This window comes from Gracilinanus agilis, chromosome 2 (assembly GCF_016433145.1).
Source record: "Gracilinanus agilis isolate LMUSP501 chromosome 2, AgileGrace, whole genome shotgun sequence".
Classification (NCBI taxonomy): domain Eukaryota; kingdom Metazoa; phylum Chordata; class Mammalia; order Didelphimorphia; family Didelphidae; genus Gracilinanus; species Gracilinanus agilis.
This window is the reverse complement of record NC_058131.1, coordinates 364,794,343-364,814,729: the sequence shown is the minus strand read 5'-3', so window position 1 is coordinate 364,814,729 and position 20,387 is coordinate 364,794,343. Positions and strand designations below refer to the sequence as shown.

The 20,387-nt window shown below is 38.8% G+C and overlaps 1 protein-coding gene across 1 annotated transcript in view; it reads right to left on the bottom strand.

The window, feature by feature from the left end:
• SH3PXD2B (SH3 and PX domains 2B) overlaps nt 1-13,244 on the bottom strand; it is a 95,224-nt gene extending 81,980 nt beyond the window's left edge. Inside the window, exon 1 of the mRNA XM_044659836.1 lies at nt 13,149-13,244. Within this exon, the coding sequence (XP_044515771.1) occupies nt 13,149-13,244 (96 nt within the window). The remainder of the gene's footprint in view (nt 1-13,148) is intronic.
• Between the last annotated feature and the right edge of the window lie 7,143 nt (nt 13,245-20,387).

The window sequence follows — 20,387 nt, the reverse complement described above, 5'->3', positions numbered from 1 at the left end:
TGCCTCAGTTTCCTCATCTATGAATTAGAGAAGGAAGTAGCAAACCATTCTAGTATCTTTGCCAAGAAAATAACCTAGGGAGACATAAAAAATAAAAAATGACAGAAACAAGCAAATGACAACAAGCCATCCTTTACCCCCACTCCTGGCTGCCAGTGCTTTTCCCTCTGAGATTATCTTCCATATACTCTCTATATATCTTGTAATATATGCATAATAAATATAAAAATATATACATGATATACATATAATACTATATCTTGTAATATATATCAGTAATTTTGGTGATACTTCTTGCTCCAGCAAAAGGAATTAACATTATTCCCTAATCTGATCTATTTCTTTATTTCCAAGAAGATAATTGGAAGTTCCTAGCTATTTCCAAGTTCTCTTCCTCTTTAGAATGTGAGTTTTTTAAGGGCAGAAAGTATTTTTTTTTTTTTGTATCTTGAGAGCTTAGCACAGTGCCTGGCACACTGAAAGCACTGAATAAATGTTTTGGAACTGGTAGTGGGTAAAACACATCAGTTGTACCTTTATTAAACTGTTCTCACCATCTTTCTTTTGTCTGATTTGGGTCTTGGCTTTACCCCTAACATACCATGTGATAATGGTCAAGTCATTTGCTGTCTCTGGGCCTCACTCTCCACATCTTAAAGGAGAGGGGCCTGGACTAGAGATCTAAGATCTCTCCCAGCTCAAGTACTCCATGATTTCAGTCATCTAACACCACCTACTAGGGGGAAATCAGGCAAGGCACTCTGACACAGTGCTCCCATTTTCCTATTGCCTAAGGGACATTCTGCTTCTTTATACTACAAGGGTCCAAGCCAAGTGTGGGCTCAGTCCCAGGAAATGGCAAAAATGGAAGAGGGAACCGCCTTCCCTGGGCTATGACTTTGTTTCCAGGCTGCTTCTGTTGAGCATGGGAAGCTAAAATTTTCCCCACTGCAGCCCTGGGCTCCTGCTTTGGTCTGTGGAAAAGGACTCATGCAGTGGTGGGAGCCAAGAGCAGCACCCAGCCAACAGGAGTTTTCTTTTGTTTCTAGTCTCCTCCCTTGCTTGTTTTCTCAGCTTCTTCCCATCTCCTTAGGAGCTACAGCAGAATTCTTACCACCTTTAGGTGATGTAACAGCAAAACTTTAACAATAAGAGAACTTCCCATTATCTCTCTGAAGATAGATAGATTGGATTAAGGAATAATGTTAATTCCTTTTACTGGAGCAAGAAGAGTCAGTCAAAATTACTGACGGGCCAGATTTCTTCTAATAAAAATACTGTAGACTGGACTAATATTATTTCACAAAACACTGGTGCGCTGTTTCCTAATCAGTACTCTGTGATTCTCATGAGGATCTCATTGTTATGTCCAGATGTCCTGGGTTTCCTCACTTCCTTTTGACCATCTTTTGATTTGGAGGGGAAAAGTTGTGGTATCCATGGTGGAAAGAGGAGGGAGGTTAACCACTGTATTTTTGCATATACAGTGCTCTCCAGGGGGGTGGACAGACAGATGGTTGGACTGGTAGGTGGCCTAATTTGAGTGTGTGGGAAGAGAAAAAAGGCAGTGGGAGTGGAGAAGGAGGAGAAGGGAGAAAAGAGGAAAGGTGCTTAAGACAAGGTAGATCATCCTTTCAAAAACCAAGTGAGTAAACACATGTAAAGCACTTTTTAAACTTTAAAGTATAAAATAAATGCTAGCTATTATTGTTACTCTTGGCAAATCCACAGGTGAACTTGTACACTAAAAATGGTTGGAAAACATTGTACTAAAAGGCAAAATGTAATGCTAGAGTAGGCACTGAACAACTAGGGCATACCCAATCTATGCTTTTTTTCCTCCATTTCTTTCTCTCTCTTCTGCTTGTTTTCCTTCTATTTTCTCAGTACTCCTTTTACTGTTTAGCTTTCCATTCTTCTCCTTAAGTTTCTGTATTCAATTTACATTATAGCAACACATTCATTCAGTCAGTCTTTTTAGGGTAGTGAGGTGGCACAGTGGATCAAGTGTGAGGCCTGAACTCAGGAAGATTCATTTTCCTGAGTTCAAGTTTGGTTTCTGACACTTACTAGCTGTGAAACTCTGGGTAAGTCATTTAACCTGTTTGCCTCAGTTTCCTCATCTGTCAATTAAACTAGAGAATCCAGTCACTTAATCAACAAGCATTTATTAAGCACCTACTAAGTGGCGGGCACCATATTAGGTGGTAGTGATCCAAAGAGAAAAAGGAAACAGTCCCTGCCCTCTAAGTGCTCACATTCTATTGAATAATCTGGTTAATATTAATGATCATTAGATCAATATCTAATGATAATAATATAATTAGTGTTTCCATTTGTATTCAAATCTCAGCAGGATAAAATCAAAGGTCCCTTCGCCCTTTGGGGAACACTGATAATTCAGTGTCCCTCCTCTCATTCACCAGGGAGCATTGTCAAAGCCTAGTGGTTTTAGTTTGCTGGTGTGAAGCTGTGGGTCTCACCAATTGTTAGTACTTTCTTAAAAAGGCCACAGGCACTACATTTAAAAAAAAAACTTAGGCTCCCAAATCCTTCTTGAGAGAAAGGGGAGGTTATTTCATAGACTGTTAACAGGAAAAGATCATCAAGGCTAAACTTCTCATTTTACTGATGAGGACCAGAGAAGTTAAGGATGCAAACCCAGTTCTCTTGACTCAGATCATATTCTTTCTATTACAACATATTCTCTAGTTTTCAAGTTATCGGTTCAATCCAGATTTCTCAGGAATCATTTTTGGAAAGACTACAAATCAATAAAGCATTGAGATACAGCTGGAAAAGGACCTTGGGGTTTATTTTCCAGTGGTATTGAACTCAAATAAAAATGAAGCCCTAAGGGCTCATATTGAGTTAGAAAACCACAGATTAACATTACTAATGTTGTACTGTATTTTTTATTTTACTTGTTAAATATTTCCCAGTTACATTTTAAGCCAGCAGGGAATTTAACATCTTTGTTATTGTCCAATACCCATATTGGGAGATTAGGGCATAAAGAGGTTAAGTAACTTGTCCAAGGTCATACAAGTATCAAATGGCACAATCAGGATATAAATTCAGATCCTTTGACTCCAAGTCAAGTACTCTTTCCACTACAACCAAGTACAATGTAAGAGTCAGAGACAAAAAAAAAAAAGAAAAGAAAAGAAAAGGTAAAAAATCTGTTCTCAATGAGTTTATAATCTAAATGGGGAGAAGAAATATATATATGAAATATATCTATATCTATATCTATATTTCTAAGTAATTTACACAAAGTGAAGACAGTACAGGGTATTTTTGGGAAGACCACACTAGTGGCTAGGGGAGGGAAGGGCAGGAAGGAGGTAGATTAGAAGAGTCTTTGTTTAGAAAAAGTGTTGATTAAGGGATCTCGAACCCAAGTAAGGGATTCAAAGAGGTAGAGGTGAGAAGGGAGTGCATTCCAGCCATGAAGGAAGGCATACAGAGGAGAGATGGAATATAAATCAATTGGGGAGATGAAGCTGATTCTGAAATAAAAGTTTTTGAGCTAGAATAATCATATAATCATAATTTTGGAATTAAAAGGGACATTAGAGATCATGGATCCAACTCCCTGAATTTCAGATAAGATGATTGATTAAAGCTCCTACATGTTAAAAGGCTTGATCTAAGTTATATAGGCAGTAAATAAGAGTTGGGATTTACCTATCAGGACAATGCCTGGAATAATTCTTTTGGACAAAAACCAAGTGGGTTTCTAATGGCTCTTGAGGGGGAAAAAAGCATTAACTCTAGTTAAGTTTTAAAGGCCTTTACAACCTGGCCCTAACCTATCTTTTCAGTCTCATTGGCCTTTATTCCCCCTTCAGCATTTTGTAATCCAGCCAAACTGGCTTTCCCTCAATTTCTCACTCACGACACTCCATTTCCCATCTCTGTACTGGCCATTCTATTCCTGGAAGGTACTCCCTCCTTACCTTTGCTTCCTGAACTTCATTTTTTCCTTTAAGATGTAGCTAAAACATCATGTACTGCTTGAAGCCTTCCCTAATTCTCTCTCCCAACTGCTGATGCCCTCCCTCCCAAACTATCCCATATTTAACTACTTTGTGTGTATTTAATATATGTTAATTGTGTATTTTTATATGTCCTCATCTCCCCCATTAGACTGTAAACTTGTTACAAGTAGAGGGATTGTTTCATTCTTTGTATTTGTATACCCATCTCCTAGCACTTTTTTGAGTGTGTGAAAAGAGAAATTGGATGGAAATGGAGAAAAAGGAGGAGGGGGAAAGAAGGAGGAAGGGTGGTTAAGATCTTTAAAAAAATCAAATGAATAACTATATGTAAAGTACTTTGAAAAATTTTAAAATACAAAATGGATGCCAGCTATTATTATTATTGTTATTCTTGCCAAATCCACAGGTGAATTGCATACTAAAAATGATTGGAAAACATCGTACTAAAAGGCAAATACAGTAGGTGCATGATAAATATTTGTTGATTGTTTAATTATAGGCACCCCTGTGGAATGTATACCAAGGCCACATAGCTTCCACTTAGCCAATACATATAAAATTACTACTTCAGGGAGACTAAAATGGAAGAGTATCAAGTATACTGTGAAAACACCAACTCAGGAGTGAAAGGCCCTACGTTCTAGCCCTGGTGTCATTGTGTGACTTGGACAACTTGCATCAATCACCCTCTTCAAAATTCATTTTCCTTATCTGTAAAATAACATAACACTAGATAATGGAATACTATTGCACCACAAGAAATGACAAGGGAGATGATCAAGAAAAATCCTGGGAAGACTTATATGAAGTGATACAAAGTAAAGTGAGTAGAACCAGGAGAATGTTGTACATAGTAACAGCAATAAAGTACAGTAATCTACTGTGAATGACTTAATTATTATCAACAAGGCAAGGAGCCAGGTCAACTCCAAGGAACTCATGACAAACAAGGCTATCTCTTGTCACAGAAGGAACTGACAATCTGAATGCTGATTGAAGCATATCATTCTTGATTTTATTTCCTCCATGAATCATTTTCTTGCATCTTGTTTCCCAATGTGATGGTCATAGAAATATGTATTGTATAATCAATATCATATTACCTGCCTTCTTGGGGAATGGGGAGGGACTAGAGGGAGGGAGGAAACATGGATTGCAAAATGTCAGAAAATAATTATGCAATATGGAATTTAAAAAAATTAGATAGTGATTAGGGTCTTTTCTAACCCTAAGATTATACATTTTTTTATCCTACTCTTTTTGTAGAAATAACAGACAATGCTACCTTAAAATATACTCTAGTATTTCAAGGATCTTTAATTTTGTTGGAATAGGTGCCCCCTCCCACCACCCATGGAAATCTCAATTTCCCAGGGACTCAGTTGATGGTCTTCCAAGAGTTGCTGTGATCAGGGGCAGCTGGGTGGCTCAGTAGACAGAGAGTCAGGCCTAGAGATGGGAGGTCCTGGGCCCAAATCTGGCCTCAGACAATTCCTAACTGTGTGATCCTGGTAAAGTCACGTAACCTCAATTGCCTAGATTTTACAGTTCTTCTGCCTTGGAACCAATACTTTATATATAATATAAACAAGGCAGGTGTTTAAAAAACACATGCAAAATTTTCCAGTTATCCTCATCATCTCATTAGATTCAGTTCTGGTCTGTCAAGAACTTTCCTAGTTTTATGTTATTTGGTAAGCTTGCCATCTATGCCTTCAACCAAGTCATTAATAAAAATGTTAAACTGTGCAGCGTCAAAAAGTAACATAGAGCCTAGAAATATTTTTCTAGATTAACGTTAAATCTATCAGGTCCAGCCATTCAACCAATTCCAGTTTCACCTAACTATGCAACCATCTATCCCATATTTATCCATAATTTCCTAAGGAATATGAAAAGAGACTTTTTCAAATGCTTTTCTCAAACCTAGTAAATTATATCACCTGTGTCCTCTTGACTGGCCAATTTTAGGAGCCCTTCCTAAGAAAAAATGACACTACTCTGGAATAACCTGTTCTTTTTTTTAGTTTTTAATTTAAATTTTTAGGGATTTTTTTTCATGGTTACATGATTCTTTTTGTCTCCCTTCCCTCTTCCCTCCCCTCTCCCAGAGTTGACAAGCAATTTGACTGGTATATATATATATATATATATATATATATATATATATATATATATATATATAAAATATGGAAATAGGTTTTGAGTGATTATATCACTCAAAACCTATTTCCATATTATTCATTTTTATAATAATCTTTTAAAACCAAAACCCCAAATCATATACCCACATATACAAGTGATAACTCATATGTCTTCTTCTGGATTTCTACTCTAGTTCTTTCTCTAGACGTGGATAGCATTCTCTCTCAGAGATTCTTCAGAATCGTCCTTAATCTTTGCATTGTTTTTAGTAGCAAAGTCAATTGCATTTGATTGTCCCACAATGTTCTAGTTACTGTCTTTAATGTTCTTCTGGTTCTGCTTATTTCATTCTGTATCAGTTCATGTAGGTGGAATGATCTATTCTTATTGAAACCATGTTGCCTCTGTGATCATCACTTTCTTTCTAGAGGTTCACTAACCAACGTTTGAAAAATATGTTCTTGAATTTTGTCAGAAATAAAAGTCAATCTTGCCATAGTTGGCAGGCTCTACTCACTTCACTTTTTTTTATATTGGAACATTTGTTATTCTCTAGTCCTGCAACACATCTCCCATATGCCATGATATTTCTTTTTTTTTTTTAAATTAAGCTTTAAAAAAATTAACAAGCATTTATTCTTTTTTCTACTTCCCCAACTTCTGCCTACTAGAAAAGAAAAAAGAAACCAAAAACCGCTGTAACAAATATACACACAAACAAAACAAATTCTCACATTGGCAGTGCCCAGAAATATATGTTTCATGTGTCTCATTCTGCACATTTAGTCCCTCATCCCTCTGTCAAACTGTAGGCAGCATTCTTCATTATTAGTCCTCTGGAATCATAGTTGTTTATTCCATTGATCAGAATTCTTAAATTAACAATGTTGTTGTTATAATATAAATCGTTCTCCTGGTTCTGCTTACTTCACTCTGCATTAGTTTTCAAAATCTCCTGATAGTAGCTCAGTAATAATATCTGCCAGTTTAAAAAAATCCCTGGTATGTAACTTGTTGAATTAGTGACTTGATCTCTCAGGGGGTATTAATAGTGGTATTGCTGGCTCAAAAGACATGCATGGTGTAGTAGTTCTCTGGATATAATTCATACACCAACTTCTTAACCAGCTGTTCATTTCCCAAATCTAGAGCCCTTAGCTTCAAATGGCAGCAGTGATGAAACTACCACCTGTAGCCCTATGTGAATGTTTCTTTCCCAAGAATTCATCACCACTGGCAACACTTTCTAGATTCCTTCTGGTAGTTATAATTTGTGCCCATTTGTATCACTAGATATAAATAGTAGTAGTCCAATCTGAAAAGTCTTGGGAGGTTCTCTACTCAATCCTGATACATACCTCAGGAAGCCATCTGATTTCATTATTTCACTGAAACTATTCTCTCCAAAGTTACAAAAATTACAGTTGCCAAATCAAATGGTTTTTTCTCGATCCCCATTATCCTCAGGATTTCTGTAGTCTTTAATACTACTGATCACCTCCTCCTTAATATAATTTTTCTCTACTTTCTCCTGGTTCTTCTCCAACTTATGTGACTACTCAGGCTCCTTTGATGAATCCTCCTCTAGATCACACCCTCTAATAATAAGTATCCCTCAAGGGTCTGTCCTGGGTCCTCTTCTCTTCTCTTTTTATACTACTTTACTTGGCGATTTCATGAGCTTCACTGGTTTAATTACTACCTCTACATGGATGGTTCTCAAATTTATCTATCTTCTGTTGACCTCCATCTCAAATGCCTTGTTGATATCTCATACTAAATGTTTAGTAGCCATCTTAAACTCAAGATATCCCAACAGAACTCATTGTTTCCCCCCTTAAACCTTTCCTGCCTCATTCCTGTTGAGGGCAACACAATGCTCTCAATCTCACAACCAAGACATCATTCTTGACTCCTATCTCTCACCTGCCCTCCTCCATATTCAATCTGTTACTAAGACTTGTCCATTTCATCTTTGTAACTTCAAAATCCCTCAAAAATACTGTATTCCAACTTTTCTTCTGACTCTACCACCATCTTATACCTGGACTATTGCAGTAGCCTTCTGCTATGCTTGTCTGTCCCTAGTCTTTCCCCATTCTAGTCCTTCCTCCATTCAGCCACAAGAATGATTTTATCTAAAGTGCAGGTAAAACCATGTTACTCCCTTACTCAAAAAATTCCAGTGATTCCTATTAACTTCAGAATCAAACATATAATTCTGTTTGGCATTCAAAGCTCTTTATAACCTAGCCCTTTCCTATTTTTTCCCAATTTTCTTAAATCTGAATCTTTTTGTTGTTATTGTTAAATAGTTGTTTATTGGGAAAAGTAGACTAAGGATGGGGTCACACACTCTTTGATCCAATGACACTGTCCTTCAGGCTGTTCCATAAACAAGACAATCTATGTCTCAGCTCTGAGCATTTTCTCTGGTTGCCATTTGTGCCTGGCATGCTCTCCTTCCTTATCACCACCTCCTGGTTTTCTTTAAGGCCCAGCTCAAATTGCATCCTCTACAAGAAGCCTTTCCCATCTCTCTTAATTGTAGTTCCTTCTCTCTTAATTATTTCCCATTTTCCTGCATAAATTTGTGCACTTGTCTTGCTCCTTGTAAACTTCTTGAGGGAGCAGAGACTGTCTTTTGCCTCTTTTTGTGTCTCTAGAGCTTAGCACAGTGCCTGGCACATAGTAGTTACTTAATAAATGTTTACTGATTAAGTGATAACAGTAGTTTTTGAAATTAACAGTAATATTAAGTCCCAAATAACCACATCAGTAACCAACGGAAGACAGTCACCAGCTACCTGGTTAATCTCATCTTGGATCCACATCTATAGACCTACATCTCAGATGTGTAGATCTGTGGGTTTTACATCTTCACACCTGAAAGAAGAGTAGCTTCTCCCTCCTTAGAGGTTCTAGTTCCCTTCTCTCTGGGAAGAATGTCATCGGTTACTTAGAACCAAGTGTTCAGTGATCCTTCCCTGCTTTCTTCTCTGTAACCTATTCTTTTACTCTTAAACTTTTCATCATAGGTCAGAATTTCCTCTCCCCTCCTTTTCTGATGCTCTTTTCCCTTTGCTTTCACAACAAAGCTCTTCTGTGTGTGTGTGTGTGTGTGTGTGTGTGTGTGTGTGTGTGTGTGTGTGTGTGTGTGTGTGTGTTTTTAAAGGAACATTCGATTCCCTCTGATAATCTGGAGAGGCGTTCCTTCAGCTCCCTTAATCTTTTCCTTTGGAAGGGAAACCAACTTGGAGCCTAAGTCCATAAGAGTCACATAGCCATGGCAGAAAGACAAACCTCAGGTGCTGCTCTGTATAGATCACTGCAAAATAAAATGATTTTATTTCCCTTCCCCCCCAATGACGAATACTGCTGGAAAATATGCAATGAGATTCTCTTGTACCACATATCTTCAGTCCCTACATCTCAAGGAGCACCTTCATTTCCAGTAGAGCTCCATGGAGTGCCCTATTCAACTTCCTTTCTTCCACCCTCTCTCCAAGCCCCTGAGATGTGAAGGTATCTGATAACGTGGGTTACCTTAATAGTTAACTAAAGAGAAAGACAATGCTCTCAAACTTGTAAAGACCTGATTTCAAGTACTGTTTCTTACACATGAGGACTATATGATCATGAACAAGTGACTAGTGCCTTCTATCTGTTAACTACTTCTTTTTCATCTTGTATTTAGCTGCTTTGTATATATATGTATGCATTTGGTCTCCCCATTAGATTGTAAAATCCTTGAGGGTAGTGTCTGCCTTTTGCCACTTTATGCATACCTAGTGCAGGATGCCTGGCACATAGCAGGTGCTTAATGTTTATTTATTGATTTAACTTCTTTGTGGCCCCAGGCAACAAAAAGAATTTAAGTTCAAAAGTACTACATAGGAGCAGCTGGGTAAAGTCAGTGAATAGGGCACCAGGTCTGGAGATGGGAGGTCTTAGGTATAAATCTGGCCTCAGACACTTTTGAGATTTGTGATGATCAAATTATTTAACCTCAGTTGCCTAGCCCTTACCTGTCTTCTGCCTTGGAACCAATACTTAGTATCAATTCAAAAACAGAAAGTAAGGGTTAAAAAAAAGTACTACATAAAGAATTACTCTGAGCTCCCACCCCAAGATTTAAAAAAAACAAAATAAAACAAACCAATTAAGAGTCTAGTTCAATTAAAGAGAAAGAAAATGGTACCCCCCCCAAAATCTTGTAAATATGAACAAGTTTTATGTGTAGGAATCATGAAAAAAAAGAAAAGAAAATTGGACTAGAGATGGCCCATGTGTCATCTACATACCGCAGATATAGACATTTGAAATCAGACCTAAACAATACATGTTTAAATGAAATACCTTATCCATGTCTGATATACTAGCTCTGATTTATGCACAGAATGACTTATTCTTGGAGAGGGCTCAAAAAGTCAATCGATACCCCTTTTCCAGGCCAAAAAGATAGGGAACAGCTGCCAAATCTGTCTTCTAAGCTCTATGATCTCATATGTTTTCATCGTACAAACTCAAAAATATGAGGTGTTTTCACCCTATTAATAAAATCTCTGAGGCAAGAGGGTATGTCTAGCAATTTCACTTTATTTATTCTATTTTTCATATCCTTTCCATGGGGTTTCTAGGTTTGGCAAAAGCAGCCTGAAATTCCTTACCCATATTAATTAGAAGGAGATGTCAGAAGGGGAGCGTTGCTATTCACATGTTAAAGTGATTAACATTTTGATTCCCGGCAACCATGGAAAGAAGTTTTAATTTTCTGTCTGGTTTCAGGGCCTTCACTGAAGGCATATTCCTTCCCTTCCAAGTCAGTGGAGGGAGATTCTGCTTTAAGTTTGCATTTGTGATAGTTGTCTTCTAGGATTCTGTCTTCTGGTCATATTGTTTTTAAGTCATTGTTCCTCAGACTATACGCAATGAAACTTCCCATTTTTCTGGCCTCCATCTGTCTCTTTCTGGCCAAAGAACTCTCCTGCAAAGCACCTCTACCTTCCTTACTGTTCTGAGTTCTGAATATCATTAGGGCTCATCATCCACGTAAGATCATTGATTAAGAATTGGGAGGGAAATTTATAGCTGAATCTTTGTGTCCATCTTGCAGGAGGGAAACAAAGGGAAAGGATGTGTCTGAGGTCACTGGTGGCAAGTGACAGAGCCTGCGTTTCAACATGGGCCATATGCCTTAAAAACCCATGACTTTTTTATGATGTTGCATTTGCCAAGCAAGAAGCTCAGAGTGGCAATGGTAGAATTTCCAAGGAAGATTAATAGGAAAGGACAGATATAAAACAATGATACTGGAAATAAAGGGAGAGCGAATAGTGGGCTGTATTGGAGAAACTGATGGATTTGGAGTAAGAGTACTGGATTCAAATTCCTTGGTTCTGTTGCTAATTTAGGGGATTATCTCTGAAGATAGTGTCTCTTACCCTCCCAAGTCACATTTCCAAAAGACCTTTTTTTCTTTCAGCTCAGCTCTGTTTTTTCCCTTCAGACTCACTCTTCTTAAGACTCATACGCTGTCACCCATACATTAACTCTGGAGTTCTGCTGTTTTGAGATTAATTAGCCAAATGAGCCTGCAGGGCTAAAAGTCATTTCTTGCCTTCTGCACAGCTGTCTGGGTAGACTGGGAAGGCCTAGGAATTTTACTGCATAAGAAATATAAGCGAGTGAAATAAGGACAAAAGAAGGATGGGGCTGTAAAAGATTCTTGAGCTTGGAGCTCCCTGGGCCCTAGTCTCTCTGCTCTAGTTGCTACTTTGGTGAGATCTAGGCCTATGACTAAAGATGGGATAAAGGGGAGTTTTCTCCCACTTGGAATATGTTGGCTGGAGAAGGGTACTTCTGAGGCAGAGAGATATGAAGGGTTAAAGGATACTTAAAGCTACTAGAAAGAGTTGGGGTCAATCACAAAAGGCTCTCTAGAGCTGAATTTTGGATCAGATTTAGAAGAGGGGCTAATGTTGCTGGGAAAGTGATTATTATTATTTTTAAAACCTTTACTTTCCATCTTAGTAGTAATTCTAAGACAGAAAGGGCAAGGGCTAGGCATTGGGGGTTAAGTGACTTGCCCAGGGTCACCCAGCTAGGAATTGTCTGAGGCCACATTTGAACCCAGATCTTCCTGACTCTAGTACCTATGTTCTATCCATTGTGACACCCAGCTGCCCCAACTGATCTCTTTATTCTGAAAACACAGAGCCCTGGGTTTGAAATCAGAGAACACAACATAGCCAGGGTGGAGCTCTATGATAAAGAGCTCTCTGGAACCTCTCCCACCACCGAGCTCCCCTGACACTTAATGGCCATGTCACTCATTTGGCCCTGGTAATATAATATTTGGAATGAGGTGTCTTTATACAGTCAGGTGCCTTAGGCTGTAAGCTCCCTGTGGACAAAGATTATGTGTTAAGAGAGGCAGTAGAGTATAATAATCCTAGACTAGGGAGTCAGGAAGACCTGGGTTTGAAATCTGTCCCACTTTTCAGTTGTGTGACCCAGGGCAATTCCTTAATCTCTCTGAGCCTCAGATTTCTCATTTGCAAAATGAGGTTAATAACCCCTATCTCACAGGATTGTTGGGATGCTCAAAAAAAAAAAAAAAGAATATATTTAAATTGTTGTTCTTTGGTCCTATCAGACTCTTTGTGACCCTATTTGGGATATTTTTGGCAGAGATACTGGAGTGGCTTGTCCTTTCCTTCTCCAAGTCAGTTTATAGATGAGAAAATGGAGGCAAACAGGGTAAAGTGACTTGTCCATGGTCTTTCAGTTAGGAAGTGTCTGAAGCTGGATTTGAATTCAGGTCTTCTTGACCCCAGGCTCATGCTCTATCCATTGCATCATCTAGCTGTCCCAGCAGTGGGTAAAAGCTCACTGCAAACTTTAAAGCACGCTACAGCTAAATATATATGAGCGTTGGGGGCAATGTCACTCTTCCAGGCTCCTTGGTCTGAAACTTACACAGCATCTTCTCCATACCTCATCCTTCCCATCCCCAATCAGGAGCCAGATCTCTTTGTTCTGCTTCCACACATTTCTCACATCCATTTCCTCCTCTACACACCGACCCACCATCCTGATCCAGGCCCTCATCTCCTCTCATCTAGATTTCTGCAGCCCTACCCCAACTGGTCCTGCTGCCTCAAGTCTTTCCCCATGCTCCAGAGCTCCCAAAGGGATTTTCCTAAAGATAAGGCCTGACTATGTTACTTCCCCATTCAATAATCTGCAGCATTTCCTTAATTAATGACGATGGGTGCAAACAATTTTTCACCTTTATCTCAAATTTTTTAAAATGTTAATTTTTGCATAAGTTTTATAATGTATGTAATTACTATTAGAGCAATGCATGGCTACATCTGTCTGGGGGAAGCTAGGGGAAACAGTCGGTTGAATGTTGCACTTGGAATCAGAAAGATTTGAGTATGAATTCTGCCTTCAGAAACTTAGTGGCTGTGTAACTCTGGGTCAAATCCCTTAATCTTTCTTAGTCTCAGTTTCCACGTCTGTAAAGTAGGGATGATTGTAAAAGCACCTATCTCTCAGGATTGTTATGAGGATCAAAAGAGGTAACATGCAAAAAGTGCTTCGTATATCCTTAAAAGATATAACACATACACAAATGTGTGTGCATGGAGCTGGGTGACTCAGTGGATAGAATGCTACCACAAGGCAGTATTTGTATGACCCTGGGCAAGTCACTTAACCCTGTTTGCCTCAATTTCCTCATCTATAAAATGAACTGGAGAAGGAAATGGCCAACCACTCCAGTATCTTTGCCAAGAAAACCCCAAAAGGGGTCACAAACAAAGAATTCGACATGACTGCAGATGACTAAGTAACAATATATACATGTACATATATGTACATGTATATATAATCTTCACTATACATCACATGTAATAAGTGATATATAAATATATATAACATCTATTATATATTTTAAATATTTATACAAAAGCACTTTGATAAATCATATCTCTAAAACATATATCTCTTAAAGACTTCTGAAATGCCTTTCATATATTATCTATGTTTATCTATTTATTTATTGTTATCAAGGCAGCTTTAGTGGAACAACAAATAAAGTGTTGGACCAAGAGTCAGGAAGACCTCAGTCCAAATCCTGCCTTCAGATATTTACTAGCTGTGTAACTCTAGGACAAGGCACTGAATCTTTTTCAGCCTCAGTTTCCTCTTCTGTAAAATGAAGATAGCACTAGCATCTTCTTCACAGGGTTGTTGGAAGGATCAAATGAGACAATAATAGCTATAGCATTTTACAAACCAATTACGTAAATGTTAGCTATCATTATTATTAGTTATAAATAAATATATACATAATGGGGATACATGCTCATTTTTTTCAAACCAATAGGGATGCTTGATTAAAAATGAATATATTACTACCTGCCTTTTGGGGGACGGGATAGAAAAAAAAGGAGACATAGATTTTTGGATACGGCTAATATAAAAATGTGTTTCCCTTGCATAAGCATACTTGTTATAATTTATTATATGTTTATAACATTGCATTATTATATTACATATTATATTGTGTCTTATAGTTAAAAATAAAAGGTAACTCCAAAAAAAACCTGTAAAGATATCACTGCTTTAGTTTCATAAAGAAAGTGAGGGAAGATATGGCAGTCCAAGTTAAGAGCAGAGCAAGCTCTCAAAATCTTGACTCCCCTGGGCAATGTCTTCCCACTTCACTTCTAGGGCATTCAGTCTCCCCTCTGCACGCAGGGTGCCCAGTTCTTTTTGGGACCATGGTACAAGTTGACACCTTTTTGCTTGAACAGATTTAGGTTGCTCTGATTCAGTCTGGTGCTGATTTTCCCCCCCTTCCAAACTTTGGTGGGGTTTCATGATTGGCAGCTCTGTGTAACAGCTCTGTAATGGTTGGATAAATTCCACCTCCATCTTTCTGACAATCTGGAGTCTTGGCAGTTCCCCACCAGAAGTCTTCCCAGGCCCATTTTCCACTGGCATGTGCTCTGATGGACTTGCAATTGCATGGACGTGGAGTGGCTAAATCTGGTGGGACCAGACATAAAGCATGGGCCAGTTGGACAAACCCAGTGAGCTTGATTAACTGGAAACCCTGCTTCACTTCTCTTTAGGAACACTCTAAGCTCCCTTGGGTTCAAATTTGCTGACTCTGCACCTTCTGCTTCCCAGCATCTGGTTTATATAGGTCAGTAATTCCCAAGTGTGTGTGTGTGTGTGTGTGTGTGTGTGTGTGTGTGTGTGTGTGTGAGAGAGAGAGAGAGAGAGAGAGAGAGAGAGAGTGCTGTGATACCCTATTGTTGTCCCACTTCCCAAACATCTTACCACATCCATCATACCATTACCACTAGAAATTCTGCATAGCAACATTTATATTGAAAAATTGAACTTTTTTTCCCTTAGCGGACTAAGAAATGCTTGCTTAATTTCATGATATCTTTAGGACTAATCAGATAATCAAAGACCTTCACAGCTAGAAGAAAATCCAGGGATCATCTAGTACAAGGGGCATATCAGGGACCCCTTTGGCAGTCTGGTGAAATCTAATGATCCCTTCTCAGAGTGTTTTAAATGCAGAAAATAAAATACATAGGATTACAAAGAACACCAATTATATTAATTTTCCCATTCAAGTTTATAGATCACCTAACATCTATAAACCCCTTATGCCTCTTGGGAGGGAAGTCTGTGAACCACTCCAGCTTAAGAGCTCTTGATTTAATCCAATCTCCTCACTTTTCAATCAAGATAACTAGTCTCAGGGAAGGGAAATGCTTTGCTCCAGGTCACAAAGCTAGCTAGCAGCAGCACCAGGACAAAAACAAGGATCTCCTGCCTTCCAATCTAAGGCTTTTTTGTTTGTCCCCAAACTGGGGTCAGGAAGCAACAAATCAGATGCTCATGATAAATTAAATGTTTTCAGGGGGGTGGACTGCTGCCAAATTTTTAAAATTTTAAATTAAATAAAGATTGGACTCAATGCCTTAAATTTACATTGGCTGATATAAAAAAAAAACATCTGACCTAATCTGCACAGGGCAAATATTCAGTGAAGGCCAATTGAAGGTGATGGTGATGACAGAGGTCATCTTTCTATCACATCTGTTATTCAAAATGAAAATCTACCACTGGGATGGAAGTGAATCAGAAAACTTGAATCTGTGTCAGGGGAGCTCTGAAGAGCTGATTTAGGTTAATGGTTGAGATTCTAAAATCCTGTGCTAGTAGCATCTATTAGCCTTCTGTGGGCAGGGTCTGGTCATACAGTTGGTTAAGGAAGTCAAATCCCTGAATGACTAGAGAGAGCTGGAAGAGACCTTTGAGATAAAGGGGTCCAATTCTCTCAATTTATAGATGAGTAAAGTGAATTCAAGGAGAGGTTGAGTGGCAAAGGTGGGATCTGAACCCAGGTTCCACGACTCCAAGTTCAACAGTCATTCCACTGTAGCATGCTGCCTCTCAGCCAATGCTAAGTTAGTCACTCCCATCCCTCTGAATCTGGGGAATGAAAAAAAAAATCCCTTGGAATGACTTAATAATGCCATTAACTGCCAAGGGAACTAGAAACAGATTGTGCTTTGTTATAAGAAAGAACTCATGCATGCCAAACAGTCCTGCAAATGACTGGCATTCTTTGTAAAGTGTTTTGCAAACCTAAATTGCTATAGAAATGTCAGTTTTTATAAAGCTTCTCTTCCTGGCCAGGGGATATGAAATAAGGCTTAAAACTATAAACAACCAAATGACCAGGACTTGCCAGAAAGGCAGTACTGTGAACCCAGTTATGGCTTTGGGATCAGAGAACCTGAATTTGAATCCCACCTCTGTCACTTCCTACCTGTGTGATCCAGAACAAGTCATCTTGTCCCTCTGAGGATCAGTTTCCTCATCTTCAAAATAAGGGAATTGGGCCAAATGGTCTTAAAGAGTTCTAAATCTGTGAACCTATGACTGATTCCTGGAAAGTGAGTGGCTTTGGTTAATCACTGAATTTTCTTGGGCCTATGGGAATGCTTGTGTTCTTCAGTATTTATAGCTCATTTTTTGTTACCCCTCTCTGTAGCCAAGGGATATGGAACAGAGGTGCTGTAAGTAATTGGGAACAATTCCCCACTGTTGTCCTTTTCCTAGGAGACAGGGAGATTGAACCATAGATCACCACTTAGGCACAGAAATTGAGGCACAAAGAAAAAAATCTTGACAGTATTCTACCCCACCTATTCTAAGAAGTAGATGGCATGAAAATGACCCTGAACTCTAAAGCCGTATTGGTGAAGCCCAAGTCCAGGCAAGTTCCAAATCTTACCAAGCTGTAAAAGGTTCAAGCATTGGCTTGGTTGACAGACTCTGAATCGGTCTTCTGGGGATCAGTCTAACTTAATAGAGAGACTCTCATGAGGAGGTTGGCCATCAGGTGACTTTTTTTTTTTTAAGCCAGGCTAACAATCTACAAGAGGGACAAAAGCCCTGTGGAAGGAAAAGACACATCTTCATGAGTTGAACAGATACAGCACATGGTATATAAGTTAGATCAGTGCCTTAGAATTCTCTATTCTTCTCTGTGCTACAACCAAAGAGCAACTGGGCTTCTCCCAGGCTTAAGCAGCTACTACAAATGGAGAGCAGTGAATGCCCATTGAACAGCAAGATGGGGGAAGCAATGTTGTTTGGCTGTCCCTCCTGAAAGCTGGGTCAGCACAAAGCTCCATGAATTTTCCAGACATCAGCCTTGACATCCTTAAGAACAGCCTTCTCAGCCTGGAGAAGCCTCTGCCCTGAGGCCCCTTCTCCTGACTGATGAGTGCCTAGCCTGCCTGAAGTGTTAACTTCTCTCCCAGCCCTACACATCCAGGGCTTCTCATTCCCTACCAGCAGACTTGCCTGGATGGCACCCTCCTTCCAACCCTTTCCAGATCTCCTTTTGATACTTTCATATCCCATTAGAATGTAAGTTCCTTGAGGAACTTATTCTCTTAATAAATAGCTCTATCTTAATAGATTGATAAATCTATCTATCAATCTATCTATGTACCTATGTATCTATCTACTTATCTTTTTGTCTTTACCTATCTGTCAGTCTATCTGTCTGTCTATCTATCCATCTATCTCTCTACTTATCTGTCTTTCTGTCTTTATCTATCTATCTATCTATCTATCTATCTATCTATGTACTATGTATCTCACTATGTACTTAGCTATCTTTCTGTCTTTATCTATTTATCTATGTATCTACTATCTTTCTATCATCTATCTTTCAAACCCCTAATGAATAAAGTGAATAGAAGATAGATATCCCCACTTCCAATATCTTTTTTTAAAAAACCCTTACATTCTCTCTTAGATATATACTAAGAATTGGTTCAAGGTCAAAGAACAGTAAAGGGCTAGGCAACTGTGCTTAAGTGACTTGCTCAGGATCATACAGCTGGGAAGTGTCTAAGGCCATATTTGAACCCAGGACCTCCTGTCCCCAGGCCTGGCTCTCTGTTTCCAGAGTCACCTACCTGCCCCTCTCCCAATGTCTTTTTGATTAAACTCCTAGAGTCCAGAGGGCTCTAGCCCAGAGGACCAATTCCCAGAAACAGGACAGGCCAAATCGAAGGTCTGTGCTTTCCAGGTTGAGAAATTTAAACTTCGGAAAATGCTGGGCAGGATGATGATCCCTCCCAAATAGCAATGCACTCCAGCCTCTCCTTGCCAACTCGGGTCATAGTTTCTTCCTCACACATCTGGCCCCGGTAAGGCTGACGGGGAAATTTTAAATGGCAAGAAAAGATACTGGCAGCTGGCTTGTTCTATCTGCCTGAAACCAACCTGAAAGCCAGCTTTCTAGGAAAAACAGTAGTGCAGGCACTGAGGGAATCTGAAGGAGTCCCTTAAGCGAGTCTTCACAAAGGCTGAAAGAGTCAGAAGAGAAAACAAGCTTAATATTTAAGATTGGGCAAAGAATTTCTCCTCTTCTTAAGCCATTATTATTAAGTCCACAATCAGAGGACTAATCTACAATTTATTGAGTGCTAATTAGGATAAGCCCAGTGCTACAAATTGGGACAATACAGGTGTCAAAGAATCATAGCTATAATCCTAAGGAAGTCACAGTGACACAGGAAGAAGTCACTTATTGATGATGGTCACACAACTAGTATTATGAAGTATTATATAATACATTGTCTCTGACTTTGAAAAATAATGATGAATATATTTTTATTTATCCAGGATAATTATTAGAGAATGACAAGCAGATAAATAAAAAAACCATGTCAAGATCCATTTGAAATGATAATGAGTGAAATGAGCAGAACCAAGGGAACATTATATACAATAACAGAAATATTATTTGTGGAATGCATGTCTGCCTCCAGAGAAAGAACTGATAAATAGAAATAAGCAAGACATAGTTTTATGTAATAATTTATCTTTTTGTCAAATTATGCCTTCTCTAGAGCAGGGGAGGGATGGAATGGAGGGAGATGTTTGAAAACTTTAATGTAACAAACAAATAAATGTAAAAAAAAATTTAATTGTCTTAGAATCTAATGCATATTGATTGGTTCCAACACAGAAGAGCAGTAAGGGCTGGGCAATGGGGGTTAAGCAACTTGCCCAGGGTCACACAACAAGTGTGTGAGACCAGAATTGAGCTCATGAAGATGAATCTTCCTGATTCTAGCCCCAGTGCTCTATCCACTGAGGCAAGAAGTCTAGTTATTTTTCCATTAAATGATGATCTTTTTACATAAGGTTATAAAGACAGAGTCACTGCTCTCAGACAATTTGTAATCTAACTGGGGTGATAGCCTATAGAACTTAAAGCTGGAAAATATCTCAGAATCATCTAAAACCATCTCTTCATTTTACATATGAGGAAATGGAAGCCCAGAAGAGTTTCTCCATGGTGGCAAATAGGGGATGCCAAATCTGATACTAGTTCTATTAAACCATCACTCTTCAATAGATTTGTTCTCTCATCAATGGTACTTCCCCCCAAAAACAGAACACAACCCAACCATGTCTTCTCAAACTATGCAGTTCTTGTCCATGGTCTCTCAGTAATCCTCTACAGGAGATCTATCCCATTACACAGGAACAATTCCACTGGGTTCTTATGCATTTTGTAGATGTCATGAAAGCACTCAGATGTCCCATCTGGCATCCTTCCCTCTTGCCACAAGGCCAGACCATCTCCTCTCTGGGCATATACCC